General features: G+C 41.8%; 1 protein-coding gene across 1 annotated transcript; it reads right to left on the minus strand.

The window, feature by feature from the left end:
* Positions 1–758: 758 nt before the first annotated feature.
* On the minus strand, positions 759–6710 carry LOC129847632 (uncharacterized; the record flags this gene model as incomplete). The annotated part of the gene is made up of 3 exons (XM_055915387.1): positions 6581–6710; positions 1713–1880; positions 759–1553 (listed from the first exon to the last, which is right to left on the minus strand). Coding segments are annotated over exons 1-3 (967 nt in total), but the record flags the coding sequence as incomplete, so codon positions are not given.
* Positions 6711–27933: the final 21223 nt, after the last annotated feature.

Genomic DNA, 27933 nt, shown 5'->3' on the forward strand with positions numbered 1-27933 from the left:
GGTGGGGGGAAGGGGAGTGAGACAGAAAGAGAGAGAAGGGGAAGGGGAGTGAGACAGAAAGAGAGGTGGGGGGAAGGGGAGTGAGACAGAAAGAGAGGTGGGGGGAAGGGGAGTGAGACAGAAAGAGAGAGAGGGGGAAGGGGAGTGAGACAGAAAGAGGGGTGGGGGGGAAGGGGAGTGAGACAGAAAGAGGGGTGGGGGGAAGGGGAGTGAGACAGAAAGAGAGAGAGGGGGGAAGGGGAGTGAGACAGAAAGAGAGAGAGGGGGGAAGGGGAGTGAGACGAAAAGAGAGGTGGGGGGGAAGGGGAGTGAGACAGAAAGAGAGGTGGGGGGGAAGGGGAGTGAGACAGAAAGAGAGGTGGGGGGGAAGGGGAGTGAGACAGAAAGAGAGGTGGGGGGGAAGGGGAGTGAGACAGAAAGAGAGGTGGGGGGGAAGGGGAGTGAGACAGAAAGAGAGGTGGGGGGGAAGGGGAGTGAGACAGAAAGAGAGGTGGGGGGGAAGGGGAGTGAGACAGAAAGAGGGGTGGGGGGAAGGGGAGTGAGACAGAAAGAGAGAGAGGGGGGAAGGGGAGTGAGACAAAAAGAGAGATGGGGGCAGGGGAGTGAGACAGAAAGAGGTGGGGGGAAGGGGGGTGAGACAGAAAGAGGTGGGGGGAAGGGGGGTGAGACAGAAAGAGAGGTGGGGGGAAGGGGGGTGAGACAGAAAGAGAGGTGGGGGGAAGGGGGGTGAGACAGAAAGAGAGGTGGGGGGAAGGGGAGTGAGACAGAAAGAGAGGTGGGGGGAAGGGGGGTGAGACAGAAAGAGAGGTGGGGGGAAGGGGAGTGAGACAGAAAGAGAGAGAGGGGGGAAGGGGAGTGAGACATAAAGAGAGAGAGGGGGAAGGGGAGTGAGACAGAAAGAGAGAGAGGGGGAAGGGGAGTGAGACAGAAAGAGAGAGAGGGGGAAGGGGAGTGAGACAAAAAGAGAGAGAGGGGGAAGGGGAGTGAGACAGAAAGAGAGGTGGGGGAAGGGGAGTGAGACAAAAAGAGAGATGGGGGAAGGGGAGTGAGACAAAAAGAGAGATGGGGAAGGGGAGTGAGACAGAAAGAGAGAGAGGGGGAAGGGGAGTGAGACAGAAAGAGAGAGAGGGGGAAGGGGAGTGAGACAGAAAGAGAGAGAGGGGGAAGGGGAGTGAGACAGAAAGAGAGAGGGGGGAAGGGGAGTGAGACAGAAAGAGAGAGAGGGGGAAGGGGAGTGAGACATAAAGAGAGAGAGGGGGGAAGGGGAGTGAGACAGAAAGAGAGAGAGGGGGGAATGGGAGTGAGACAGAAAGAGAGAGAGGGGGGAAGGGGAGTGAGACAGAAAGAGAGAGGGGGGGAAGGGGAGAGAGACAGAAAGAAATTTGAGGGGAAGGAGAGAGAGAGGAGTGTGTGACCTCTGACCTGGAAGATGACGAGCTCCGCCGCCTCCACTTTCCGCTGCTCAGCTACGATGTCATCACTGAGTCGACCCTCCTTCCAGGCTTGCATGGTCTCCTCTCCGTACTTGAAGTGCTCCGGGTTCTTCACCTCACCTGACAAAGAGACAGAACAGCAGCAACGTCAAGCGTGTGTGTAGTTTGTTGGCACGTATGTTGGCGTGTGTGTGTGTGCGTGTTGGTATGTGTGTGTGCGTGTTGGCAGGTGTGTGTTTTGGCATGTGTGTGTGTGTGTTGGCGTGTGTGTGTGTGTACCTGTGATATCCTCCATTGTGGCGGAGGCTCTGAAGTTCATGGCGTAGAGGTCAGACACAACAACCTTGTAGCCCTGCTGTCTGAGGGCTTCCACGGCAACATCCTTCGCTGCCGAGTTAAAGGACTCCCCACTCTGATGGGCGTACACAATCAGCACTGTCTTCTGAGCTGGTACACACACACAAGAACACACACACACACACACACAGGGACGCATGTATGATAAGCTGGTGGATGGATCAGTCATAATTGTTTCCCTAAATCAAAACTACACATCAAGTTACATTTCGTTATGAATGTGTTATTATCTGTTTTTTACTCACTCTTAGAAAAAAAACTTTCCAAAAGGGTTCTGTGGCTGTCGCCATAGGAGAACCCTTTTTTGGTTACAGGTATAACCCCTTTGGAACCCAAAAGAGTTCCACCTGGAACCAAAAAGGGTTCTACCTGGAACCAAAAAGAGTTCTACCCGGAACCAAAAAGAGTTCTACCTGGAACCCAAAAGAGTTCTACCTGTGACCAAAAAGAGTTCTACCTGGAACCCAAAAGAGGTTATTCAAAAGGGTTCTTCTATGAGAACAGCTGAAAAACCCTTTTTGGTTCTAGAGAGCACCTTTTTCCCAAGAATGTATGTCATTACTGGGTTATGACTGTGTCTGTGTTCCACATGGCACCCTATTCCCTTTATAGTGCACTACTTTTGACCAGTGTCCAATAGGGTGGTGTACTATATAGGGCAGTGTTTCCCAGCTCCAGTCCTCCCAACAGTACACATTGTTGTCCCTGATTCAACATGTCAACGAATCATCAAACCCTCAGTGAGTTGAATCAAGGTGATGTGGGCCTCAGTCTGTATTAGTGGGCTATTACCCAGGATAACAGGAAACGTCATGAACACGTTCTAGGTTTGTTTGCGGCAATGACAATTTCCCCTTTCGTCTCAATGAGCAGTAGACGGCTTGTACATTCCTAATGTTCTGTACCTGTGTACAGCAGTCAGTCATCACATACTTTCAGAGAGAATCGTGAAACATGTCTGGTGAGTCTGCCATTTGGGAGGGGAGGGGTACAAAAACAATATCCTATTTCACACAGCTGTCACGACTTCCTCCGAAGTCGGTCCCTCTCCTTGTTCGGGCGGCGTTCGGCGGTCGTCGACCTTCTAGCCATCGCTGATCCTCTTTTCATTTTCCATTGGCTTTGTCTTGTCTTGTATCACACCTGTTTCCAAATCCCATTCATTACATGTTGTGTATTTATTAACCCTCTGTTCCCCCTCATTGTCCTTGTCGGTGATTGTTTGTTTGTAAGCTTTGTGTAAGATTATGTTCTGGTGTGCGACGGTTTTTGTACCTATTTGTATTATTTTTTATATTTTCGGGCGTTTTGAGCACTTATTAAACTGCTTCGTTTTATAGCAAGGTGGATCTCCTGTGTCTGACTTCCCTGCCACCAGCATGCACCCATACAACAACACTGACTGTAGGCTGGCCAGAAGGCTCCACAACATCCTCCTGCTACAGAGTCTTGGAGCCCCTGGCTATCTGTAAATAAAAACAACGAGAAAATAGGAGGATGTTTGAAATTATTTATTTACTTTTTTTTTTTTTTACTTTTTTACTTTTGATACTTAAAGTATTATTATTATATTTTTTTTTTAGCAATTATTTTTTACTTTTGATACTTAAGTATATTTAAAACCAAATACTTTTCAGACTTTTTCAAGTAGTATTTTACTGGGTGACATTTCACTTTGGCACAACTCTGCCAGGACCTAGGATCAAGAGAGACACTCAAGTGTTTTAGTACTATATCTCTTGACACAATGATGAAAATAATCATGGCCTCTAAACCTTCAAGCTGCATACTGGACCCTATTCCAACTAAACTACTTAAAGAGCTGCTTCCTGTGCTCGGCCCTCCTATGTTGAACATAATAAACGGCTCTCTATTCACCGGATGTGTACCAAACTCACTAAAAGTGGCAGTAATAAAGTCTCTCTTGAAAAAGCCAAATCTTGACCCAGAAAACATTAAAAACTATCGGCCTATATCGAATCTTCCATTCCTCTCAAAAATGTTAGAAAAAGCTGTTGACAAACAATGTATACGAAATGCTTCAGTCTGGTTTTAGACCCCATCATAGCACTGAGACTGCACTTGTGAAGGTGGTAAATGACCTTTTAATGGCGTCAGACCGAGGCTCTGCATCTGTCCTCGTGCTCCTAGACCTTAGTGCTGCCTTTGATACCATCGATCACCACATTCTTTTGGAGAGATTGGAAACACAAATTGGTCTACACGGACCAGTTCTGGCCTGGTTTAGATCTTATCTGTCGGAAAGATATCAGTTTGTCTCTGTGAATGGCTTGTCCTCTGACAAATAAACTGTAAATTTCAGTGTTCCTCAAGGTTCCGTTTTAGGCCCACTATTGTTTTCACTATATATTTTACCACTTGGGGATGTCATTCGAAAACATAATGTTAACTTTCATTGCTATGCTGACGACACACAGCTGTACATTTCAATGAAACATGGTGAAACCCCAAAATTGCCCTCGCTAGAAACCTGTGTTTCAGACATAAGGAAGTGGATGGCTGAAAACGTTCTACTTTTAAACTCGGACAAAATAGAGATGCTTGTTCTAGGTCCCAAGAAACAAAGAGATCTTCTGTTAAATCTGACAATTAATCTTGATGGTTGTACAGTCGTCTCAAATAAAACTGTGAAGGACCTCGGCGTTACTCTGGACCCTGATCTCTCTTTTGACGAACATATCAAGACTTTCAAGGACAGCTTTTTTCCATTTACGTAACATTGCAAAAATCAGAAACTTTCTGTCCAAAAATGATGCAGAAAAATTAATCCATGCTTTTGTTACTTCTAGGTTAGACTACTGCAATGCTCTACTTTCCGGCTACCCGGATAAAGCACAAAATAAACTTCAGTTAGCGCTAAATACGGCTGCTAGAATCCTGACTAGAACCCCAAAATTTGATCATATTACTCCAGTGCTAGCCTCCCTACACTGGCTTCCTGTTAAGGCAAGGGCTGATTTCAAGGTTTTACTGCTAACCTACAAAGCATTACATGGGCTTGCTCCTACCTATCTTTCCGATTTGGTCCTGCCGTACATACCTACACGTACGCTACGGTCACAAGACGCAGGCCTCCTAATTGTCCCTAGAATGTCTAAGCAAACAGCTGGAGGCAGGGCTTTCTCCTATAGATCTTAATTTTTATGGAATGGTCTGCCTACCCATGTGAGAGACGTAGACTCGGTCTCAACTTTTAAGTCTTTACTGAAGACTCATCTCTTCAGTGGGTCATATGATTGAGTGAAGTCTGGCCCAGGAGTGTGAAGGTGAACGGAAAGGCTCTGGAGCAACGAACCGCCCTTGCTGTCTCTGCCTGGCCGGTTCCCCTCTCTCCACTGGGATTCTCTGCCTCTGGTGCTCTTTCATGCCGTCCCTAGGAGGGGTGCGTCACTTGAGGGGGTAGAGTCACTGACGTGATCTTCCTGTCTGGGTTGGCGCCCTCCCTTGGGTTGTGCCGTGGCGGAGATCTTTGTGGGCTATACTCGGCCTTGTCTCAGGATGGTAAATTGGTGGTTGAAGATATCCCTCTAGTGGTGTGGGGGCTGTGCTTTGGCAAAGTGGGTGGGGTTATATCCTTCCTGTTTGGCCCTGTCCGGGGGTATCATCGGATGGGGCCACAGTGTATCCTGACCCCTCCTGTCTCAGCCTCCAGTATTTATGCTGCAGTAGTTTGTGTGTCGGGGGGCTAGGGTCAGTTTGTTATATCTGGAGTACTCCTCCTGTCTTATCCGGTGTCCTGTGTGAATTTAAGTATGCTCTCTCTAATTCTCTCTTTCTTTCTCTCTCTCGGAGGACCTGAGCCCTAGGACCATGCCTTAGGACTACCTGGCACGATGACTCCTTGCTGTCCCCAGTCCACCTGGCCGTGCTGCTGCTCCAGTTTCAACTGTTCTGCCTGCGGCTATGGAACCCTGACCTGTTCACCGGATGTGCTACCTGTCCCAGACCTGCTGTTTTCAACTCTCTAGAGAGACAGCAGGAGCGGTAGAGATACTCTTAATGATCGGCTATGAAAAGCCAACTGACATTTACTCCTGAGGTGCTGACTTGCTGCACCCTCGACAACTACTGTGATTATTATTATTTGACCATGTTGGTCATTTATGAACATTTGAACATCTTGGCCATGTTCTGTTATAATCTCCACCCGGCACAGCCAGAAGAGGACTGACCACCCCTCATAGCCTGGTTCCTCTCTAGGTTTCTTCCTAGGTTCTGGGACTTTCTAGGGAGTTTTTCCTAGCCACCGTGCTTCTACACCTGCCATTGCTTGCTGTTTGGGGTTTTAGGCTGGGTTTCTGTACAGCACTTTGAGATATCAGCTGATGTACGAAGGGCTTTATAAATACATTAGATATGATTTGATACCTGACTCATTTTCTATTAAGGTATATTTGACTGTTTCCATGACTGCCAATACATCATACATCCATTGTGTTTGTTAAACTACAACAGGACAATTATACAAAGCTGTCCAAGTTCAATAATGCTGATCACAATAATCTGCTTTAAGGAATAAAAAAACAGAGTGGCTTTGTCATTATAGCGTTTGCATAAATCTTACTCAGTGTAGCAACGCAAAGTACGAAGGCATCAGCACAAAATCACACCACTTGTTGGCTAATCACTCAAACACTGGACTCTGGACTCTGCACTGCATGACAACTTTAAATTCATCTGAACAAGCCAGCAGGATAATGAAATATAAACCAAAGTACTTGAAAGCAGAGATATTATAAACGCACTAATATGTCACCATTGAGACTTACCCATGACGCGTGTTTATGATCGGTCCTTCCCCGGATCTGGGCTCTCGCTCTTCTGCAACTCGAGGGGAAAACCTGCGCCTTTGTCCGGTGCCGCAGCGCGCAGCTCTTATCACAATGGAACCGCCCACGGATATTCGCGTGAGAAACATGGTTTGATTGAAACTGTGATTGAGCGGTTACATAACATCAGAGTCTCGAGTTACACGTACACAAAGAAGAAAACAAGAAAGAGAAAAACTCCCTGTAGCCTCGTCAGCCATGGGACCGACCAGTCTATCAGGGCGTGTTTTAAAGTCGGGAAATGTTACCGTCAGTTGACCGGTTAAGGAGAGAATGTTTGGTTTCCTACTTTTGGCTTTAGGAAAACAGTGTTTTGTGGTATTCTTCTCTGTATTAGACCATTCATATGGGTACCATGAGTTTATCCGACTTAAATGCTCTTCATTAGCGATGCGTAAAGAAACATTGGCAAGTCAAAAATGCTCTCACACCTACTCTGGAACTTTTTGACATGTAAAAGGTGTTACAACACTGGACTCCCTAAAACATGGTACTTCACCCGAAGTGAATTTCGTAGCATGTTAGGAAAGAATTTCGCAAACCCTAACTATTTTCCTAACCTTAACCTAATTTTCCGAACATGATGCGTTTCTTCTCCAAACCTGCTGCGTAAATTCTTCTAACCTGCTACGAAAAAGCAACTTTCGGCTGTAGCTGTATCAAAGTGGCGTGTTTTCAAACTGTCCGGTTCCAACACACAGTACACACACCTATTGTGCTGCGTGCCGCCTCAGTATTTGCGTTAGGTGGGGTCCAGTGCGGAATGCGCCATGACATTATGACTCGTCTCAAAACCAAGACTGACTGATCTGACCAGTCTTCGGAATGTTTGGAATGTCACTTGCACACGTTTGTCATCCCTCACTGGAACGACAGACACAGACAGACAGAGGTTGGGACAGCTGATAGACTGTAATTCTAATTCAACCATAGATCAAGATGAACTTGCTGTCTTTATATAGCCGCACAATAACGACATAGCCCACATTCTACAAGTAGGACACACACAGGTGTCCCACGAACATCAACAACTTTGACCTATAGATTCAATGTATGTATAATTTTATGTAAACAGCTAATTAATTGCAGGCCATGTTTCTGCACAGTAATCTGTTCTACAATGTGCTGTGTCATAATGGGCTCAGTTTCCTGCTCTATAGTAGTACCACTATATAGGGAATAGGGCTCTGGTCTAAAGTAGTGCACTAAATAGGGAACAGGGCTCTGGTCTATAGTAGTACCACTATATAGGGAATAGGGCTCTGGTCTAAAGTAGTGCACTAAATAGGGAACATGGCTCTGGTCTATAGTAGTACCACTATGTACTTGAATGTCCAAACTGTTTGCTTATTTGTCTCCAACTGTTGTTCTTGGCCTTGGTGACAAGCCAGTCATTGTCCTCTGGTAATCAATCCAGAATCAATTTGTTCACTAATGTTTACTCTCCTACATTGCCATTGCAGCTGATACAGTTGAAGTCGGAAGTTTACATACACCTTAGCCAAATATATTTAAACTCAGTTTTTCACAATTCCTGACATTTAATCCTAAGAAGAATTCCCTGTTTTAGGTCAGTTAGGATCACCACTTTATTTTAAGAATGTAAAATGTCAGAATAATAGTAGAGAGAATGATTTATTTCAGCTTTAATTTCTTTAATCACATTCCCATTGGGTCAGAAGTTTACATACACTCAATTAGTATTTGGTGCCATTGCCTTTAAATTGTTTAACTTGGGTCAAACGTTTCGGGTAGCCTTCCACAAGCTTCCCACAATAAGTTGGGTGAAATTTGGCCCATTCCTCCTGACAGAGCTGGTGTAACTGAGTCAGGTTTGTAGGCCTCCTTGCTCGCACACACTTTTTCAGTTCTGCCCACAAATGTTCTATTGGATTGAGGTCAGGGCTTGTGATGGCCACTCCAAAACTTTGACTTTGTTGTCCTTAAGCCATTTTGCCACAACTTTGGAAGTATGCTTGGAGTCATTGTTCATTTGGAAGACCCATTTGCAACCAAGCTTTAACTTCCTGACTGATGTCTTGAGATGTTGCTTCAATATATCCACATAATTTTCCAACCTCATGTCATCAATTTTGTGAAGTGCACCAGTCCCTCCTGCAGCAAAGCACCCCCACAACATGATACTGCCACCGCAGTGCTTCACGGTTGGGATGGTGTTCTTCAGCTTGCAAGCCTCCCCCTTTTTCCTCCAAACATAACGATGGTCATTATGGCCAGACAGTTCTATTTTCGTTTCATCAGACCAGAGGACATTTCTCCAAAAAGTACGATCTTTGTCCCCATTTGCAGTTGCAAACCGTAGTCTGGCTTTTTTATGGCGATTTTGGAGCAGTGGCTTCTTCCTTGCTGAGCGGCCTTTCAGATTATGTCGATGTAGGACTCATTTTACTGTGAATATAGATTATTTTGTACCTGTTTCCTCCAGCATCTTCACAAGGTCCTTTGCTGTTGTACTGAGATTGATTTGCACCTTTCTCACCAAAGTACGTTCATCTCTAGGAGACAGAACGCGTCTCCTTCCTGAGCGGTATGACAGCTGCATGGTCCCATGGTGTTTATACTTGCGTACTATTGTTTGTACAGATGAACGTGGTACCTTCAGGCGTTTGGAAATTGCTCTCAAGGATGAACCAGACTTGTGGAGGTCCACAAATTTTTTCTGAGGTCTTGGCTTATTTCTTTTGATTTTCCCATGATGTCAAGCAAAGAGGCACTGAGTTTGAAGGGTGGCCTTGAAATAAATCCACAGGTACACCTCCAATGGACTCAAATGATGTCAATTAGCCTATCAGAAGCTTCTAAAGCCATGACATCATTTTGGGGAATTTTCCAAGCTGTTTAAAGGCACAGTCAACTTAGTGTATGTAAACTTCTGACCCACTGGAATTGTGATACAGTGGGTCAGTGATACAAATAAGTGAAATAATCTGTCTGTAAACAATTGTTGGAAAAATGACTTGTGTCATGCACAAAGTAGATGTCCTAACCGACTTTCCAAAACTATAGTTTTCCTACCTCATGATGCCATCTATTTTGTGAAGTGCACCAGTCGCTCCTGCAGCAAAGCACCCCCACAACATGATGCTGCCACCCCCGTGCTCCACATATACATATACTTAACAAGAAATTTGTGAAGTGGTTGAAAAACGAGTTTGAATGACTCCAACCTAAGTGTATGTAAACTTCCGACTTCAACTTTAAGTGTCTCAGTGTCAATAAAGTGTGTCCCAAATGGAAGCCTATTCCCATAGGGCTCTGGTCGATAGTAGTACCACTATATAGGGAATAGGGAGCCATTTGGCATACCATCCTGTTCTCAATTTTCATCACATGACTCTGGACCCAGGATATCATGACAGACAATTGGTTCTCTGTTCAGAATTCCTAGATTTGGGGCCTAGTTACCTGAGTACAATATAACAATAGAGTTGGTGCCTAGTTACCTCAGTACAATATAACAATAGATTTGGGGCCTAGTTACTCCAGTACAATATAACAATAGATTTGGGGCCTAGTTACCTCAGTACAATATAACAATAGATTTGGGGCCAAGTTACCTCAGTATAATAGAACAATAGATTTGGGGCCTAGTTACCTAAGTACAATATAACAATAGATTTGGGGCCTAGTTAGTCCAGTACAATATAACAATAGATTTGGGGCCTAGTTAACCCAGTACAATAGAACAATAGATTTGGGGCCTAGTTACCTCAGTACAATAGAACAATAGATTTGGGGCCTAGTTAGTCCAGTACAATAGAACAATAGATTTGGGGCCTAGTTAGTCCAGTACAATAGAACAATATATTTGGGGCCTAGTTACCTCAGTACAATAGAACAATAGATTTGGGGCCTAGTTAGTCCAGTACAATAGAACAATATATTTGGGGCCTAGTTACCTCAGTACAATAGAACAATAGATTTGGGGCCTAGTTAGTCCAGTACAATATAACAATAGATTTGGGGCCTAGATACCTCAGTACAATAGAACACTAGATTTGGGGCCTAGTTACCTCAGTACAATAGAGCAATATATTTGGGGATCTAGTTACCTAAGTACAATATAACAATAGATTTGGGGCCTAGTTACGTCAGTACAATAGAACAATATATTTGGGGCCTAGTTACCTCAGTACAATATAACAATAGATTTGGGGCCTTGTTAATCCAGTACAATAGAACAATAGATTTGGGGCCTAGTTACCTCAGTACAACAGAACAATAGATTTGGGGCCTAGTTAACCCAGTACAATAGAATAATGGATTTGGGGCCTAGTTAGTCCAGTACAATAGAACAATATATTTGGGGCCTAGTTAACCCAGTACAATAGAATAATAGATTTGGAGCCTAGTTAGTCCAGTACAATAGAACAATAGATTTGGGGCCAAGTTACCTCAGTAAAAATAGAACACTAGATTTTGGGCCTTGTTAGTCCAGTACAATAGAACACTAGATTTGGGGCCTAGTTAGTCCATTACAATATAACAATAGATTTGGGGCCAAGTTAGTCCAGTACAATAGAACAATAGATTTGGGGCCAAGTTACCTCAGTACAATAGAACAATAGATTTGGGGCCTAGTTGATCCAGTACAATAGAACAATAGATTTGGGGCCTAGTTACCTCAGTACAATAGAACAATAGATTTGGGGCCTAGTTAGTCCAGTACAATAGAACAATAGATTTGGGGCCTAGTTAGTCCAGTACAATAGAACAATAGATTTGGGGCCAAGTTACCTCAGTACAATAGAACAATAGATTTGGGGCCTAGTTGGTCCAGTGCAATAGAACAATATATTTGGGGCCTAGTTAACCCAGTACAATAGAATAATAGATTTGGGGCCTAGTTAGTCCAGTACAATAGAACAATAGATTTGGGGCCTAGTTAGTCCAGTACAATAGAACAATAGATTTGGGGCCTAGTTAGTCCAGTACAATAGAACAATAGATTTGGGGCCAAGTTACCTCAGTACAATAGAACAATAGATTTGGGGCCTAGTTGGTCCAGTACAATAGAACAATATATTTGGGGCCTAGTTAACCCAGTACAATAGAACAATAGATTTGGGGCCTAGTTACCTCAGTACAATATAACAATATATTTGGGGCCTAGTTAGTCCAGTACAATAGAACAATATATTTGGGGCCTAGTTAACCCAGTACAATAGAACAATGGATTTGGGGCCTAGTTACCTCAGTACAATAGAACAATAGATTTGGGGCCTAGTTAGTCCAGTACAATAGAACAATAGATTTGGGACCTAGTTAGTCCAGTACAATAGAACAATATATTTGGGGCCTAGTTACCTCAGTACAATATAACAATAGATTTGGGGCCTAGTTAGTCTAGTACAATAGAACAATAGATATGGGGCCTAGTTACCTCAGTACAATATAACAATAGATTTGGGGCCTAGTTACCTCAGTACAATATAACAATATATTTGGGGCCTAGTTACCTCAGTACAATATAACAATATATTTGGGGCCTAGTTAGTCCCAGTACAATATAACAATAGATTTGGGGCCTAGTTACCTCAGTACAATATAACAATAGATTTGGGGCCTAGTTACCTCAGTACAATATAACAATAGATTTGGGGCCTTGTTAATCCAGTACAATAGAACAATAGATTTGGGGCCTAGTTACCTCAGTACAATATAACAGTAGATTTGGGGCCTAGTTACCTCAGTACAATATAACAATATATTTGGGGCCTAGTTACCTCAGTACAATATAACAATATATTTGGGGCCTAGTTAGTCCCAGTACAATATAACAATAGATTTGGGGCCTAGTTACCTCAGTACAATATAACAATAGATTTGGGGCCTAGTTACCTCAGTACAATATAACAATATATTTGGGGCCTAGTTAGTCCAGTACAATAGAACAATATATTTGGGGCCTAGTTAACCCAGTACAATAGAACAATACATTTGGGGCCTAGTTAGTCCAGTACAATAGAACACTAGATTTGGGACCTAGTTAACCCAGTACAATAGAACAATAGATTTGGGGCCTAGTTAGTCCAGTACAATATAACAATAGATTTGGGGCCTAGTTAGTCCAGTAAAATAAAACAATATATTTGGGGCCTAGTTAGTCCAGTACAATAGAACAATATATTTGGGGCCTAGTTAACCCAGTACAATAGAACACTACATTTGGGGCCTAGTTAGTCCAGTACAATAGAACACTAGATTTGGGGCCTAGTTAACCCAGTACAATAGAACAATAGATTTGGGGCCTAGTTAGTCCAGTACAATATAACAATAGATTTGGGGCCTAGTTAGTCCTGTATAGTAGAACAATACATGTGGGGCTTAGTTAATCCAGTACAGTAGAACAATAGATTTGGGGCCTAGTTAGTCCAGTACAATATATTTGGGGCCTAGTTACCTCAGTACAATATAACAATAGATTTGGGGCCTAGTTACCTCAGTACAATAGAACAATAGATTTGGGGCCTAGTTACCTCAGTACAATATAACAATAGATTTGGGGCCTAGTTACCTCAGTACAATAGAACAATAGATTTGGGGCCTAGTTACCTCAGTACAATAGAACAATAGATTTGGGGCCAAGTTACCTCAGTATAATAGAACAATAGATTTGGGGCCTAGTTACCTAAGTACAATATAACAATAGATTTGGGGCCTAGTTAGTCCAGTACAATATAACAATAGATTTGGGGCCTAGTTAACCCAGTACAATAGAACAATAGATTTGGGGCCTAGTTACCTCAGTACAATAGAACAATAGATTTGGGGCCTAGTTAGTCCAGTACAATAGAACAATAGATTTGGGGCCTAGTTAGTCCAGTACAATAGAACAATATATTTGGGGCCTAGTTACCTCAGTACAATATAACAATAGATTTGGGGCCTAGTTAGTCCAGTACAATATAACAATAGATTTGGGGCCTAGTTAGTCCAGTACAATAGAACAATATATTTGGGGCCTAGTTACCTCAGTACAATATAACAATAGATTTGGGGCCTAGTTAGTCCAGTACAATATAACAATAGATTTGGGGCCTAGTTACCTCAGTACAATAGAGCAATATATTTGGGGATCTAGTTACCTCAGTACAATATAACAATAGATTTGGGGCCTAGTTACCTCAGTACAATAGAACAATATATTTGGGGCCTAGTTACCTCAGTACAATATAACAATAGATTTGGGGCCTTGTTAATCCAGTACAATAGAACAATAGATTTGGGGCCTAGTTCCCTCAGTACAACAGAACAATAGATTTGGGGCCTAGTTAACCCAGTACAATAGAATAATGGATTTGGGGCCTAGTTAGTCCAGTACAATAGAACATTATATTTGGGGCCTAGTTAACCCAGTACAATAGAATAATAGATTTGGAGCCTAGTTAGTCCAGTACAATAGAACAATAGATTTGGGGCCAAGTTACCTCAGTAAAAATAGAACACTAGATTTTGGGCCTTGTTAGTCCAGTGCAATAGAACACTAGATTTGGGGCCTAGTTAGTCCATTACAATATAACAATAGATTTGGGGCCAAGTTAGTCCAGTACAATAGAACAATAGATTTGGGGCCTAGTTAGTCCAGTACAATAGAACAATAGATTTGGGGCCAAGTTACCTCAGTACAATAGAACAATAGATTTGGGGCCTAGTTGTTCCAGTACAATAGAACAATATATTTGGGGCCTAGTTACCTCAGTACAATAGAACAATAGATTTGGGGCCTAGTTAGTCCAGTACAATAGAACAATAGATTTGGGGCCTAGTTAGTCCAGTACAATAGAACAATAGATTTGGGGCCAAGTTACCTCAGTACAATAGAACAATATATTTGGGGCCTAGTTGGTCCAGTACAATAGAACAATAGATTTGGGGCCTAGTTAGTCCAGTACAATAGAACAATAGATTTGGGGCCAAGTTACCTCAGTACAATAGAACAATAGATTTGGGGCCTAGTTGGTCCAGTACAATAGAACAATATATTTGGGGCCTAGTTAACCCAGTACAATAGAATAATAGATTTGGGGCCTAGTTAGTCCAGTACAATAGAAAAATAGATTTGGGGCCTAGTTAGTCCAGTACAATAGAACAATAGATTTGGGGCCTAGTTAGTCCAGTACAATAGAACAATAGATTTGGAGCCTAGTTACCTCAGTACAATAGAACAATAGATTTGGAGCCTCGTTAGTCCAGTACAATAGAACAATATATTTGGGGCCTAGTTAACCCAGTACAATAGAACAATAGATTTGGGGCCAAGTTACCTCAGTACAATAGAACAATAGATTTGGGGCCTTGTTAGTCCAGTACAATAGAACACTAGATTTGGGGCCTAGTTAGTCCAGTGCAATATAGCAATAGATTTGGGGCCTTGTTAGTCCAGTACAATAGAACAATAGATATGGGGCCTAGTTAGTCCAGTACAATAGAACAATAGATTTGGAGCGTAGTTACCTCAGTACAATAGAACAATAGATTTGGGGCCTAGTTAGTCCAGTACAATAGAACAATAGATTTGGGGCCTAGTTAGTCCAGTACAATATAACAATAGATTTGGGGCCTAGTTAGTCCAGTACAATAGAACAATAGATTTGGAGCCTCGTTAGTCCAGTACAATAGAACAATAGATTTGGGGCCTAGTTAGTCCAGTACAATAGAACAATAGTTTTGGGGCCTAGTTAGTCCAGTACAATAGAACAATAGATTTGGAGCCTAGTTACCTCAGTACAATAGAACACTAGATTTGGTGCCTAGTTTCCTCAGTACAATAGAACACTAGATTTGGGGCCTAGATACCTCAGTACAATAGAACACTAGATTTGGGGCCTAGTTACCTCAGTACAATATAACAATAGATTTGGGGCCTAGTTGGTCCAGTACAATAGAACAATATATTTGGGGCCTAGTTAACCCAGTACAATAGAATAATAGATTTGGGGACTAGTTAGTCCAGTACAATAGAACAATAGATTTGGGGCCTAGTTAGTCCAGTACAATAGAACAATAGATTTGGGGCCTAGTTAGTCCAGTACAATAGAACAATAGATTTGGGGCCAAGTTACCTCAGTACAATAGAACAATAGATTTGGGGCCTAGTTGGTCCAGTACAATAGAACAATAGATTTGGGGCCTAGTTAACCCAGTACAATAGAATAATAGATTTGGGGCCTAGTTAGTCCAGTACAATAGAACCATAGATTTGGGGCCAAGTTACCTCAGTACAATAGAACAATAGATTTGGGGCCTTGTTAGTCCAGTACAATAGAACAATAGATATGGGGCCTAGTTAGTCCAGTACAATAGAACAATAGATTTGGAGCGTAGTTACCTCAGTACAATAGAACAATAGATTTGGGGCCTAGTTAGTCCAGTACAATAGAACAATAGATTTGGGGCCTAGTTAGTCCAGTACAATAGAACAATAGATTTGGGGCCTAGTTAGTCCAGTACAATAGAACAATAGATTTGGAGCCTCGTTAGTCCAGTACAATAGAACAATAGATTTGGGGCCTAGTTAGTCCAGTACAATAGAACAATAGATTTGGAGCCTAGTTAGTCCAGTACAATAGAACAATATACTCGGGGCCTAGTTAATCCAGTACAGTAGAACAATAGATTTGGGGCCTAGTTAGTCCAGTACAATATATTTGGGGCCTAGTTACCTCAGTACAATAGAACAATAGATTTGGGGCCTAGTTAGTCCAGTACAATAGAACACTAGATTTGGGGCCTAGTTAGTCCAGTGCAATAGAACAATAGATTTGGGGCCAAGTTACCTCAGTACAATAGAACAATAGATTTGGGGCCTAGTTGGTCCAGTACAATAGAACAATATATTTGGGGCCTAGTTAACCCAGTACAATAGAATAATAGATTTGGGGCCTAGTTAGTCCAGTACAATTGAACAATTGATTTGGGGCCTAGTTAGTCCAGTACAATAGAACAATAGATTTGGGGCCTAGTTAGTCCAGTACAATAGAACAATAGATTTGGGGCCAAGTTTCCTCAGTACAATAGAACAATAGATTTGGGGCCTAGTTGGTCCAGTACAATAGAACAATATATTTGGGGCCTAGTTAACCCAGTACAATAGAACAATAGATTTTGGGCCAAGTTACCTCAGTACAATAGAACAATAGATTTGGGGCCTAGTTAGTCCAGTACAATAGAACACTAGATTTGGGGCCTAGTTAGTCCAGTGCAATATAGCAATAGATTTGGGGCCTTGTTAGTCCAGTACAATAGAACAATAGATATGGGGCCTAGTTAGTCCAGTACAATAGAACAATAGATTTGGAGCGTAGTTACCTCAGTACAATAGAACAATAGATTTGGGGCCTAGTTAGTCCAGTACAATAGAACAATAGATTTGGGGCCTAGTTAGTCCAGTACAATAGAACAATAGATTTGGGGCCTAGTTAGTCCAGTACACTAGAACAATAGATTTGGAGCCTCGTTAGTCCAGTACAATAGAACAATAGATTTGGGGCCTAGTTAGTCCAGTACAATAGAACAATAGATTTGGAGCCTAGTTAGTCCAGTACAATAGAACAATATACTCGGGGCCTAGTTAGTCCAGTACAATAGAACACTAGATTTGGGGCCTAGTTAGTCCAATACAATAGAACAATAGTTTTGGGGCCTAGTTAGTCCAGTACAATAGAACAATAGATTTGGAGCCTAGTTACCTCAGTACAATAGAACAATAGATTTGGTGCCTAGTTTCCTCAGTACAATAGAACACTAGATTTTGGGCCTAGATACCTCATACAATAGAACACTCGATTTGGGGCCTAGTTACCTCAGTACAATATAACAATAGATTTGGGGCCTAGTTACCTCAGTACAATATAACAATAGATTTGGGGCCTAGTTGGTCCAGTACAATAGAACAATATATTTGGGGCCTAGTTAACCCAGTACAATAGAATAATAGATTTGGGGCCTAGTTAGTCCAGTACAATAGAACAATAGATTTGGGGCCTAGTTAGTCCAGTACAATAGAATAATAGATTTGGGGCCTAGTTAGTCCAGTACAATAGAACAATAGATTTGGGGCCAAGTTACCTCAGTACAATAGAACAATAGATTTGGGGCCTAGTTAGTCCAGTACAATAGAACAATAGATTTGGGGCCTAGTTAGTCCAGTACAATAGAACAATAGATTTGGAGCCTCGTTGTCCAGTCTGCATCGTTGGGCCTGTTGTCCAGTACAATAGAACAATATACTCGGGGCCTAGTTAATCCAGTACAATAGAACACTAGATTTGGGGCCTAGTTAGTCCAGTACAATAGAACAATAGATTTGGAGCCTGGTTACCTCAGTACAATAGAACAATAGATTTGGTGCCTAGTTTCCTCAGTACAATAGAACACTAGATTTGGGGCCTAGATACCTCAGTACAATAGAACACTAGATTTGGGGCCTAGTTACCTCAGTACAATATAACAATAGATTTGGGGCCTAATTACCTCAGTACAATAGAACACTAGATTTGGGGCCTAGTTAGTCTAGTACAATAGAACAATAGATTTGGGGCCTAGATACCTCAGTACAATAGAACACTAGATTTGGGGCCTAGTTACCTCAGTACAATATAACAATAGATTTGGGGCCTAGTTACCTCAGTACAATATAACAATAGATTTGGGGCCTAGTTAGTCCAGTACAATAGATTTGGGGCCTAGTTATTCCAGTACAATAGAACACTAGATTTGGGGCCTAGTTAGTCTGGTACAATAGAACAATATATTTGGGGCCTAGTTACCTCAGTACAATAGAACACTAGATTTGGGGCCTAGTTAGTCTGGTACAATAGAACACTAGATTTGGGGCCTAGATACCTCAGTACAATAGAACAATAGATTTGGGGCCTAGTTACCTCAGTGCAATAGAACAATAGATGTGGGGCCTAGTTAGTCCAGTATAATAGAACAATAGATTTGAGTCCTAGTTACCCCAGTACAATAGAACAATAGATTTGGGGCCAAGTTACCTCAGTACAATATAACAATAGATTTGAGTCCTAGTTACCCCAGTACAATAGAACAATAGATTTGGGGCCTAGTTACCTCAGTACAATAGAACAATAGATTTGAGTCCTAGTTACCCCAGTACAATATAACCTAAATATGTTGTCTCTATGGCATCGAAATGATGATGAGAATATTGGAAACATGCTTTCACTGTTTATGCCACAGTGGTATCTATTGTTTTTGGATACTGTATAGGGTTAACAACCTCTATCTGTCTCAGTCTAACAGAACATCCCTGGTGTCCTGAGACATATGGATACTGTATAAGGTTAATATCCCTGGTGTCCTGAGACATATGGATACTGTATAGGGTTAATATCTCCTGGTGTCCTGAGACATATGGATACTGTATAGGGTTAATATCCCTGGTGTCCTGAGACATATGGATACTGTATAAGGTTAACATCCCTGGTGTCCTGAGACATATGGATACTGTATAAGGTTAACATCCCTGGTGTCCTGAGACATATGGATACTGTATAAGGTTAACATCCCTGGTGTCCTGAGACATATGGATACTGTATAAGGTTAACATCCTCTACCTGTCTCAGTCTAACAGAACATCCCTGGTGTCCTGAGACATATGGATACTGTATAAGGTTAACATCCTCTACCTGTCTCAGTCTAACAGAACATCCCTGGTGTCCTGAGACATATGGATACTGTATAAAGTTAACATCCCTGGTGTCCTGAGACATATGGATACTGTATAAGGTTAACATCCTCTACCTGTCTTAGTCTAACAGAACATCCCTGGTGTCCTGAGACATATGGATACTGTATAAGGTTAACATCCCTGGTGTCCTGAGACATATGGATACTGTATAAGGTTAACTACCTCTATCTGTCTCAGTCTAACAGAACATCCCTGGTGTCCTGAGACATATGGATACTGTATAGGGTTAATATCCCTGGTGTCCTGAGACATATGGATACTGTATAAGGTTAACATCCCTGGTGTCCTGAGACATATGGATACTGTATAAGGTTAACATCCCTGGTGTCCTGAGACATATGGATACTGTATAAGGTTAACTACCTCTACCTGTCTCAGTCTAACAGAACATCCCTGGTGTCCTGAGACATATGGATACTGTATAAAGTTAACATCCTCTACCTGTCTCAGTCTAACAGAACATACTTGGTGTCCTGAGACATATGGATACTGGGCCACCTGGTGTCACCTCAGGGTATGAGAGGCAGAGAGGTTTGAAACGTCTTTGTGAAATTTAGCAGGACTTGCAATTACATATCCAGCCAGCAGGTGGCAGCAGTGGCTGTAGCAGATATATAGGAAGTGTTCAGGAAGTTCAGGAAGTAATCATACCCCCTTTCTTCTTCTTCATTATGTTGTGTTACAGCCTCAATTCAAATTTGATCAACTTGAGATTTTGTGTCACTGGCCTACACACAATACCCCATAATGTCAAAGTGGGATTATGTTTTTAGATTTTTTTTTGTGATTAATAAAAAAGAAAAAGCTGAAATGTCTTGAGTCACTAAATATTCAACCCGTTTGTTATGGCTATTCTAAATAAGTTCAGGAGTAAATATTCAACCCGTTTGTTATGGCTATTCTAAATAAGTTCAGGAGTAAACATTTGCTTAATAAGTCACATAATAAATTGCATCGATTCACTCTGTGTGCAAAAATAGTGTTTAACATGATTTTTGAATGACTACCTCATCTCTGTACCCCACACATACAATTATCTGTACGGTCCCTCAGTCGGGAGGTGAATATCAAACACAGATTCAACCACAAAGACCAGGGAGGTTTTTCAATGCCTCACAAAGAAGGACACCTATTGGTAAATGGGTAAAAAAAAAAAACATACATTGAATATCCATTTTGAGCGTGGTGAAGTTGTTAATTACACTGTGGATGACATATAAAAACACAAAGTCACAACAAAAGATACAGGTGTCCTTCCTAAACCATTGGCCTCATTGCAAATGAGGTCTTTGAAACAGTTACAGAGTTGAATGGCAGTGATAGGAGAAAAATGAGGATGGGTGAACAACATTGTAGCTACTCCACAATACTAACCTAAATGACAGAGTGAAAAGAAGGAAGACTTGTACAAAACAAAATATTCCGAAACATGCATCCTGTTTGTAACAAGGTAACAAAGTAAACCTGCAAAAAATGTGACAAAGAAATGAATTATGTCCTGAATACAAAAGTGTTATGTTTGGGGCAAATCCAACACAACACAACACTCTTCATAGTTTCCAGCACTTTGGTGGCTGCATCACGTTATGGGTTTGCTTGTCATCGGCAAGGACTTGAGAGTTTTTTTTAGGATAAAAAATAAATGGAATAGAGCTAAGCACAGGCACAATCCTAGAGGAAAACCTGGTTCAGTCTGCTTTCCACCAGACACTGGGAGAAAAATTTACCTTTCAGCATAACAATAATTTAAAACACAAGGCCAAATATACACTGGAGTTGCTTACCAAGACGACATTGAATGTTTCTGACTGGCCGAGTTACAATTTTTACTTAAATCGTTATTAAAATATATGGCAAGACTTGAAAATTGCTGTATATCGATAATCAATAACCAACTTGACAAAGCTTTAAGAATTTAAAAAAGAATAATGTGCAAATATTGTACCAAATCTAGGTGTGCAAAAATACTCACAGCTGTAATCGCTGCCAACGGTGATTTGAACATGAGTTGATAGAGTGATGTGAATATACACCACCGTTCAAATGTTTGGGGTCACTTAGAAATGTTCTTGTTTTTGAAAGAAAAAATAAATAATTGTCCATTAAAATAACATCAAATTGATCAGAAATACAGTGTAGACATTGCTAATGTTGTAAATTACTATTGTAGCTGAAAATGGCAGATTTTTAATGGAATATCTACATAGGCGTACAGAAGCCCATTATCAGCAACCATCACTCCTGTGTTCCAATGGCACGTTGTGTTAGCTAATCCAAGTTTATCATTTTAAAAGTCTAGTTGATCATTAGAAAACCCTTTTGCAATTATGTTAGCACAGCTGAAAACTGTCGTGCTGATTAAAGAAGCAATAAAACTGTCCTTCTTTAGACTCGTTGAGTATCTGGAGCGTCAGCATTTGTGGGTTCGATTACAGGCTCAAAATAGCCAGAAACAAAACGTTCTTCTGAAACGCGTCAGTCTATTCTTGTTCTGAGAAATGAAGGCTATTCCATGTGAGAAATTGCCAAGAAACGGAAGATTTGGTACAACACTGTGTACTACTCCCTTCACAGAACAGCGCAAACTGCCTCTAGCCAGAATAGAAAGAGGAGTGGGAGTCCCCAGTGCACAACTGAGCAAGAGGACAAGTACATTAGAGTGTCTAGTTTGAGAAACAGATGCCTCACAAGTCCTCAACTGGCAGCTTCATTAAATAGTACCCGCAAAACACCAGTTTCAACGTCAACAGTGAAGAGGCGACTCCGGGATGCTGGCCTTCTATAGAGAGAGAGAGAGAGAGAGAGCGAGAGAGAGAGAGAGAGAGAGAGAGAGAGAGAGAGAGAGAGAGGAGAGAGAGAGAGAGAGAGAGAGAGAGAGAGAGAGAGAGAGAGAGGAGAGAGAGAGAGAGAGAGAGAGAGAGAGAGAGAGAGAGAGAGAGAGAGAGAGAGAGAGAGAGAGAGAGAGAGAGAGAGAGAGAGAGAGAGAGAGAGAGAGAGAGTGAGAGAGAGAAGAGAGAGAGAGAGAGAGAGAGAGAGAGAGAGAGAGAGAGAGAGAGAGAGAGAGAGAGAGAGAGAGAGAGAGAGAGAGGAGAGAGAGAGAGAGAGAGAGAGAGAGAGAGAGAGAGAGAGAGAGAGAGAGAGAGAGAGAGAGAAATAGTTTTTTCCCACATAACCACAATCTTTCAGAACGGAGACAAGTTTGATCCTAACAATTACAGAGGCATTTGTGTGAACATTAACCTGGGGAAGGTTTTCTGTAGTATTATACATGTAAAATGTAAGTTCTAAACTTCCTTGATAAGCACAATGTCTTGCGTAAAAGCCTAATTGGATTTATACCAAACATCGCACGACTGATCATATATACACCCTACACACCCTGATAGATAAACATACTAAAATATACGCTTGCTTTATCAACTTCCAAAAAGCATTTGATTCTATTTGGCATAAAGGACTGTTCTACAAAGTTATTGAAAGTGGTGTAGGGGGTAAAACATATTACATAATTAAATCAATGTATACTGGCAATACGTGCAGCATTAAAATTGGAAAGAATAGAACATAATTCTTTAACCATGGGTAGGGCCTTCGTCAGGGTTGCAATCTGAGCCCTGCACTCTTCAATATTTACATCAACGAATTGGCCACTATTCTAGAAAAATCCTCAGCCCCTGGTGTTAGTCTCCACAATTCAGAGGTTAAATGCCTACTCTTCGTAGATGACCTATGCCTGCTCTCACCCACAGCCCATGGCCTACAGCAGAGCCTGGACCTGCTAGAGCAGTACTGCCAGACCTGGGCCCTGGCAGTAAACCTCAAAATTACTAAAATAATGCTTTTCCAGAGAAGATCCAGATCCCAGGGAATTAGACCAAAGTTCTCAATTGATACAAAATATATAGAGTACTGCACACACTACAATTACTGAGGTTTAAAAATAAGCTCAACTGGACACCTTAATGAGGCAGTAAATTAACTGAGAGAGAAAGCACGCAGGGCATTCTACGCCATTAAAAAACAAATTCAAATTGAAATACCTATTAAAATTTGGCTAAAACTAATTGAATGTGTCATTGAACCAATTGCAATTTATGGCAGCGAGGTGTGGGGTCCACTTGCAAAACAAGATTTCCCCAAATGGGACAAACACCCCATTGAAACCCTACATGCAGAGTTCTGTAAGATTCTCCTACGTGTCCAGAGGAAAACTACAAACAATGCATGCAGGGCAGAATTAGGCCAATATCCACTAATAATAAAAACTCATAAAAGAGCAATTAAGTGTTGGAAACATCTAAAATACAGTGGCCCCCTCTCATATCACCACCAAGCCCTGCAATGCCAAGAGCTGAGCAAAGAAAAGAGTCCCCTCATCCAGCTGGTCCTGGGGCTGAGTTCACAAACCTGTTCTACTAACACACTGAAGCCTCAGGACCAGAACATCCAATCAATCAAAATAAAACAAATTACAACACAGTCAAAACAAAACTACATTGCTTATTGGGAAACACAAGCACAAACACAGAGCAAAATGCAGTGCTATCTGGCCCTAAATCGACAGTACACCGTGGCTAACTATTTGATCATGGTTACTGATCAAAACCTTAGAAAAACCTTGACAAAGTACAGGCTCAGTGAGCACAGCCTTGCCATGGAGTAGGGTAGACACAGGAAAACCTGGCTCCCTGTAGAAGAAAGGCTGTGCAACCACTGCACAACAGCAGAACCTGAGACGCAGCTGCATTTCCTGACAAAATGTAAAAAATATAAAACAATTAGAGAGAAACCCTTATTCAAGGTTTCAAAAACCTCTCTGATGAGGATAGGCTACCAGTCCTGTTGGGGGAGGACGCAGACAGCTGTGGGTTGGCAGCGCACTACATTGCTGCCTGCCATAAGATGAGGGACAGTGGCCTCTACTGTTTGCTTATTATTATTGTTGAATGTATGGTTATTTTGACTCTTGGTTATTGTTGTTACTGTTGTCCCGTTCTTATTATTTTCAAATTGTAAATATCAAAAATAAGCTTTGGCAATATGTACATTGTTACGTCATGCCAATAAAGCAAATTGAACTGAATTGAATTGAAAGAGAGCGAGAGAGAAATAGAGAGAAAGAGAGATATAGAGAGAGAGAGAGACAGAGAGATAGATAGAGAGAAAGAGAGATAGAAAGGGAGAAAGAGAGAGAGAGAGAGACAGAGAGAGAGAGAAAGAAAGAAAGAGAGCAAGAAAGAGAGAGAGAGAGAGAGATAGAAAGGGAGAAAGAGAGAGAGAGAGAGACAGAAAGAGAGAGAATGAAAGATAAAGAGAGAGAGAGAGAGAAAGAAAAAGAGAGAGCAAGAGAGAGAGAGAAGGAGAGAAAGAGAGAAATATGTGCTTTATACATATACATTATTATTTGACAGATAGAATTTCATGGCAAAGCTATGTAGTGTGTGTGTGTGTGTGTGTGTGTGTGTGTGTGTGTGTGTGTGTGTGTGTGTGTGTGTGTGTGTGTGTGTGTGTGTGTGTGTGTGTGTGTGTGTGTGTGTGTGTGTGTGTGTGTGTGTGTGTGTGTGTGTGTGTCAGGTTTGAAATCAGTGTCAGAGACATACAACAGTTCTTCACCAGAGTAAATAATTCATTACAATGCCCAACGAATCATTACAACTCTCTTGTGCTAACGTGTGTTAGCTCTTGTGCTAACGTGTGTTAGCTCTTGTGCTAACGTGTGTTAGCTCTTGTGCTAACGTGTGTTAGCTAAGCGTCTATTTTAGCCTCATATCAAATGTTAATAGGTCAAATGTAATACAGAGATCTGAAAGACATGAAGACAGCAGTCTATACTAGATATGGATGTGAAACTGCAGTTGTTACCACCTTAAGGTATCAGATCCTCAACATTGTAATCGTCTGTGTTCATTACAGAGATAAGAGACACATGAGGAGAGATGATATTGATCCCTAAAGAAAACTGCTTCCCAAACAGCCAATAGTTCTACAATAGAATGATATTGATCCCCAAAGAAAACTGCTTTCCAAACAGCCAATAATTCTACAATAGAATGATATTGATCCCCAAAGAAAACTGCTTTCCAAACAGCCAATAATTCTACAATAGAATAATATTGATCCCGAAAGAAAACTGCTTCCCAAACAGTCAATAGTTCTACAATAGAATGATATTGATCCCCAAAGAAAACTGCTTTCCAAACAGCCAATAATTCTACAATAGAATGATATTGATCCCCAAAGAAAACTGCTTTCCAAACAGCCAATAATTCTACAATAGAATGATATTGATCCCCAAAGAAAACTGCTTCCCAAACAGTCAATATTTCTACAATAGAATGATATTCATCCCCAAAGAAAACTTCTTCCCAAACAGCCAATATTTCTACAATAGAATGATATCGGTGTTGCATCAGACAAATGCTACAGATGTTATCGTGATACAATATTTCCTGCAGTCGACACTGTCACCACCGATAAATCTGCGATAATTGAGAATTTCAATAAGCATTTTTCTACGGCTGGCCATGCCTTCCACCTGGCTACCCCGACCCCGGCCAACAGCCCTGCACCCCTCACAGCAACTTGCCCAAACCTCCCCCATTTCTTCTTCACCCAAATCCAGATAGCTGACGTTCTGAAAGAGCTGCAAAATCTGGACCCCTACAAATCAGCAGGGCTTGACAATCTGGACCCTCTCTTCCTAAAATGATCTGCCGAAATTGTTGCAACCCCTATTACTAGCTTGTTCAACCTCTCTTTCGTATCATCTGAAATCCCCAAAGATTGGAAAGCTACCGCAGTCATCCCCTCTTCAAACGGGGAGACACTCTAGACCCAAATTGTTATAGACCTATATCCATCCTGCCCTGCCTTTCTAAAGTCTTCGAAAGCCAAGTTAACAAACAGATTACCGACCACATCGAATCTCACCGTACCTTCTCCGCTATGCAATCTGGTTTCCGAGCTGGTCATGGGTGCACCTCAGCCACGCTCAAGGTCCTAAACGATATCATAACTGCCATCGATAAGAGACAAAACTGTGCAGCTTTATTCATTGACCTGGCCAAGGCTTTACGACTCTGTCAATCACCTTATTCTCATCAGCAGACTCAACAGCCTTGGTTTCTCAAATGACTGCCTAGCCTGGTTCACCAACTACTTCTCTGACAGAGTTCAGTGTGTCAAATCGGAGGGCCTGTTGTCCGGACCTCTGGCAGTCTCTATGGGGGTGCCACAGGGTTCAATCCTCGGGCCGACTCTTTTCTCTGTATACATAAATAATGTCGCTCTTGCTGCTGGGGATTCTCTGATCCACCTCTATGCCGACGACACCATTCTGTATACTTCTGGCCCTTCTCTGGACACTGTGTTAACTAACCTCCAGACGAGCTTCAATGCCATACAACTCTCCTTCCGTGGCCTCCAACTGCTCTTAAATGCAAGCAAAACTAAATGCATGCTCTTCAACCGATCGCTGCCCACACCTGCCCGCCGGTCCAGTATCACTACTCTGGACGGTTCTGACTTAGAATATGTGGACAACTATAAATACCTAGGTGTCTGGTTAGACTGTAAACTCTCCTTCCAGACTCACATTAAGCATCTCCAATCCAAAATGAAATCTAGAATTGGCTTCCTATTTCACAACAAAGCATCCTTCACTCATGCTGCCAAACATACCCTCGTAAAACTGACTATCCTACCAATCCTTGACTTCGGCGATGTCATTTACTCTGCTGCCAATGACTGGAACGAACTGCAAAAATCACTGAAACTGGAGACCACTATCTCCCTCACTTTAAGCACCAGCTGTCAGAGCAGCTCACAGATCACTGCACATGTACACAGCCAATCTGTAAATAGCCCATCCAACTACCTCATCACCATATTGTTATTTATTTTATTTACTTTGCTCCTTTGCACCCCAGTACCTTTACTTGCACACTCATCTTCTGCACATCACCCCAGTGTTTTATTTGCCATACTGTGATATTTTGCCACTATGACTAATTTATTGCCTCACCCCCCTTATCTTACCTCATGTACACACACTGTATATCGACTTTTTTATTTACTGTATATTTGTTTACTCCATGTGTAACTGTGTTGTTGTTTGTGTCGCACTGCTTTGCTTTATCTTGGCCACGTCGCAGTTGTAAATGAGAACTTGTTCTCAACTAGCCTACCTGGTTAAATAAAGGTGATCTGGTCTACCTGGTTAAATAAAGGTGATCTGGTCTACCTGGTTAAATAAAGGTGATCTGGCCTACCTTGTTAAATAAAGGTGATCTGGTCTACCTGGTTAAATAAAGGTGATCTGGTCTACCTGGTTAAATAAAGGTGATCTGGTCTACCTGGTTAAATAAAGGTGATCTGGTCTACCTGGTTAAATAAAGGTGATCTGGTCTACCTGGTTAAATAAAGGTGATCTGGTTAAATAAAGGTGATCTGGCCTACCTGGTTAAATAAAGGTGATCTGGTCTACCTGGTTAAATAAAGGTGATCTGGTTAAATAAAGGTGATCTGGTTAAATAAAGGTGATCTGGTTAAATAAAGG

This window comes from Salvelinus fontinalis, unplaced genomic scaffold (assembly GCF_029448725.1).
Source record: "Salvelinus fontinalis isolate EN_2023a unplaced genomic scaffold, ASM2944872v1 scaffold_0903, whole genome shotgun sequence".
NCBI classification, from domain to species: domain Eukaryota; kingdom Metazoa; phylum Chordata; class Actinopteri; order Salmoniformes; family Salmonidae; genus Salvelinus; species Salvelinus fontinalis.